The 2,911-nt window shown below is 34.2% G+C and overlaps 1 protein-coding gene across 1 annotated transcript; it reads right to left on the bottom strand.

Moving 5' to 3' along the window:
* Positions 1 to 842: 842 nt before the first annotated feature.
* Positions 843 to 1,845, bottom strand: LOC131074251 (RING-H2 finger protein ATL2). The gene has a single exon (XM_058010835.2). The coding sequence runs from the start codon at positions 1,747 to 1,749 to the stop codon at positions 1,045 to 1,047; it is 705 nt and encodes a 234-aa protein (XP_057866818.2). The 5' UTR covers positions 1,750 to 1,845; the 3' UTR covers positions 843 to 1,044.
* Between the last annotated feature and the right edge of the window lie 1,066 nt (positions 1,846 to 2,911).

Raw genomic sequence — 2,911 nt, 5'->3', positions numbered from 1 at the left:
ATTATTCATCATATTTTTGATATCTATTCATTTTCTTGATAAAGATTCTATGTAGTCTTTTCCTACCTTAAGATTCCATTGTATCTTTACAAATAATTTTTCTGTGGCTTGAGATTGATCATAATCAATTCTGACTAGTGATTTTTTAGCAACAAAACTTTGTCAATTGCTTAGTAGCTTAACTCGGGCCTTACAGTTTGGTGACTATAATGAAATGGTGTAGAGGTCAAATTGCTAAGAATTCATGACAAATCAGTTCAGTGGGTTTTAAAATGTCACACTAATACTTATGAAGCTCTTACATTGAATTTTTTTTGTCATTGTATAATGTGTGTGATTAATGGGAAATGGATTGGAATTTAAGACACATGTTTCAACTAATTGGTGTATTCATCAATACCATTAAAAACACAACTCATATAAGAGACAAAAAAAGTTTCCCAAAACTATGACCTCAAACCATGAGTTGAATCTTGGTCCATCTAGTCCATATTAGATCCATATACCCCTTTCACATATGCTAAGCCTGAGAAGTTATCTAATTAGTCCATATTCCCATGGGTTTTAGAAGAAAATTGTAATTTCTTCTATAAAAGAGCTACTATTAAAACCAATCAATCATTTTACTTTACTTAATCCATTAACAATCTGATTTCTATAATATTTTTACATATTATTTTCTACTGTATAAATTCTCTTATATAACCTACATATCATATCTATGAGACATTTTAGATGACATACATAGTCTAAAACATATCATACAATAAATAATATGAAGGAATAAAGAATGACACTCAAAGATCTTGAAATTTCTTCTGTGTGAGATACCCTTTACACCCTTTACCTTAAGAACCTGACAAATCACTCAATAAATACTAAAATTAAAACTTACAGGATGTACAACACTTAATTTTCATATATACATTTTTTATTTTATTTATATATGAATAAAATGATTATATTGTATGGTTATAGAGTCTGTTGGCTTCCCCTGAACAACTACTACCTTCACCCAGAAACACTAGTTATATATAAAGAATTCTACTTTTCCCTAGGTGGGATATCAACACTAACACTGTTACTCTCGCCATTAATGCATTCCACTTGTTCTTCTCCACTCCTTGTGCTTTCTACTGCCTTTTGATCTATTCCCACTTCTTCTTCCATGACTGAAATCTCTGCTGCTCTATTACCAGTTTGCACAGACTCATCAGGCTGCTTCTCAACGTTGGCTCTGCAAAGAGGACAAGTGGAATGGGAATAAAACCACATATTAACGCAGTCGACATGAAAGCTGTGGTTACAGTTGGGCAGTAATCTGGCCTTGTCGTTCTCCTCGAACTCACTCAGACAAACAGCGCAACTTAATCCGTCTTTGAAATTTTCCGGCTTGTAGACAAAAACCGGGAGGGCATCTACGACTTCCCTGCATAAACCTTCTGTCACCGGAAAACACAAGTGTTCATCTTCTCCTCTCAAAGAAAACCCACGAGCTCTCGAAATTCGGTGCCTCCGCCGCCGCCGCCGCCGGTGCTCTGCATGGGAATCCATTCGGAAGTAGACGTAATACAAAATAACAAAGATGGAAATAAGCATACATAGAAACAGTACTCCCGCCATTAAAAGATAATCGTTCCATTCATTATCTCCACTCCCCCCATCGTTTGGAGAATCAAAATCTTGTTCATCATCTGGAGGGCCAAAGTAAGCATTAATATCTTGATACTTGCCGCCAGGGATAAACATTTCGTAGAATTGTGATGAAATTGCAGGAAGCGCTATTATTTCGACAGAGATTTTGCAGAGATTGGAAGTGTTAGTATTTTGTGGTACAGATCTGAACTTGTGGTATATATAAATTTAAGTTGAAGGTTTAGACGCGTTGCACCATTAAAAAAGACTTAAATATGAAATCGTGAAATTGACGAGGAAATTTGCGAGAACTAATCGGGAAAGAAGATCGAATGAAATTCTTAGATGTTTGAAGTTTCTGCGAAATTTTCTGTTTCGTTGAGTGTAATATTAACGTTGAAAATACTTTTCTATTCGACAAGACTAGGAACTAACAACGCGGTTTCTCGACGTGTGCAATTTAGTTGTTTGGTCTTCCGTCTCACCGTGTATCAGTCCAAATTTTCTCCACGTTGAATTATATACATAGCCAATAATCCCATGTTAAATTATATCCCAAGAATTCAATGATTCCTTATTCCTCTAGCATCTTTTAATGTATTCTAATAATATTAAAAGTCGGTATGTATGTGATGTGATGAGCATTTCCTATTCATTTATAATCATGTGATCTGGACAACAAAATGCTCAAGATAAATTTGATATATCCGCGAAGAGAGAATGTGATTTACATCTCTAAGAGAAGTGGAAGGTTGGTAAGTCAATGCAGTTGAACTTTATGCTTATACAAGACTAAATTGCAAATAATTCCCCTCTAAAAAGTGTACAATGAAGCAAGCAGACGTACTTTGTATGTATTCAGGATAAGTGGACATCAAATTAGCACACCAGCAGAGGTGGCAATCAACAAATAAAAATAGTATACCAAAAGAGGCAGAAATCAGCCGAAATACACAAGCTTACATTTGCAAAAATGAATTGTGAAGACAGTTTTTGTGTAATCAAATGTTTGTCATTTGTGTATTGCATATTAAGAGAGGTGGAAATCATCATAAATGCACAAACTTAGATGTGGAAAAATGAATTGTGAAGGCAGTCAAATGTTTGAAATAAAAATGTTGGTTGATTTATTTTAACTTCATACATGGTTGCATTCATCTCATTATGAATTAATTTGTTGCATTCATCTTTTTGCTTACCTAGCCATGCTCTATGGTATGATTTAATGTTTGAGATTTACAAGCATAAAATTGGAAAATATATTAACATGCCATCT

This window comes from Cryptomeria japonica, chromosome 7 (assembly GCF_030272615.1).
Source record: "Cryptomeria japonica chromosome 7, Sugi_1.0, whole genome shotgun sequence".
Taxonomy (NCBI): domain Eukaryota; kingdom Viridiplantae; phylum Streptophyta; class Pinopsida; order Cupressales; family Cupressaceae; genus Cryptomeria; species Cryptomeria japonica.
Note: the sequence above shows the minus strand (reverse complement) of the source record. Positions and strands in the feature narration are given on the sequence as shown.

Excerpts from the sequence above, each read along its gene's own strand:
- LOC131074251 (XM_058010835.2), bottom strand. The coding sequence starts at position 1,749 with ATGTTTATCCCTGGCGGCAAGTATCAAGATATTAATGCTTACTTTGGC.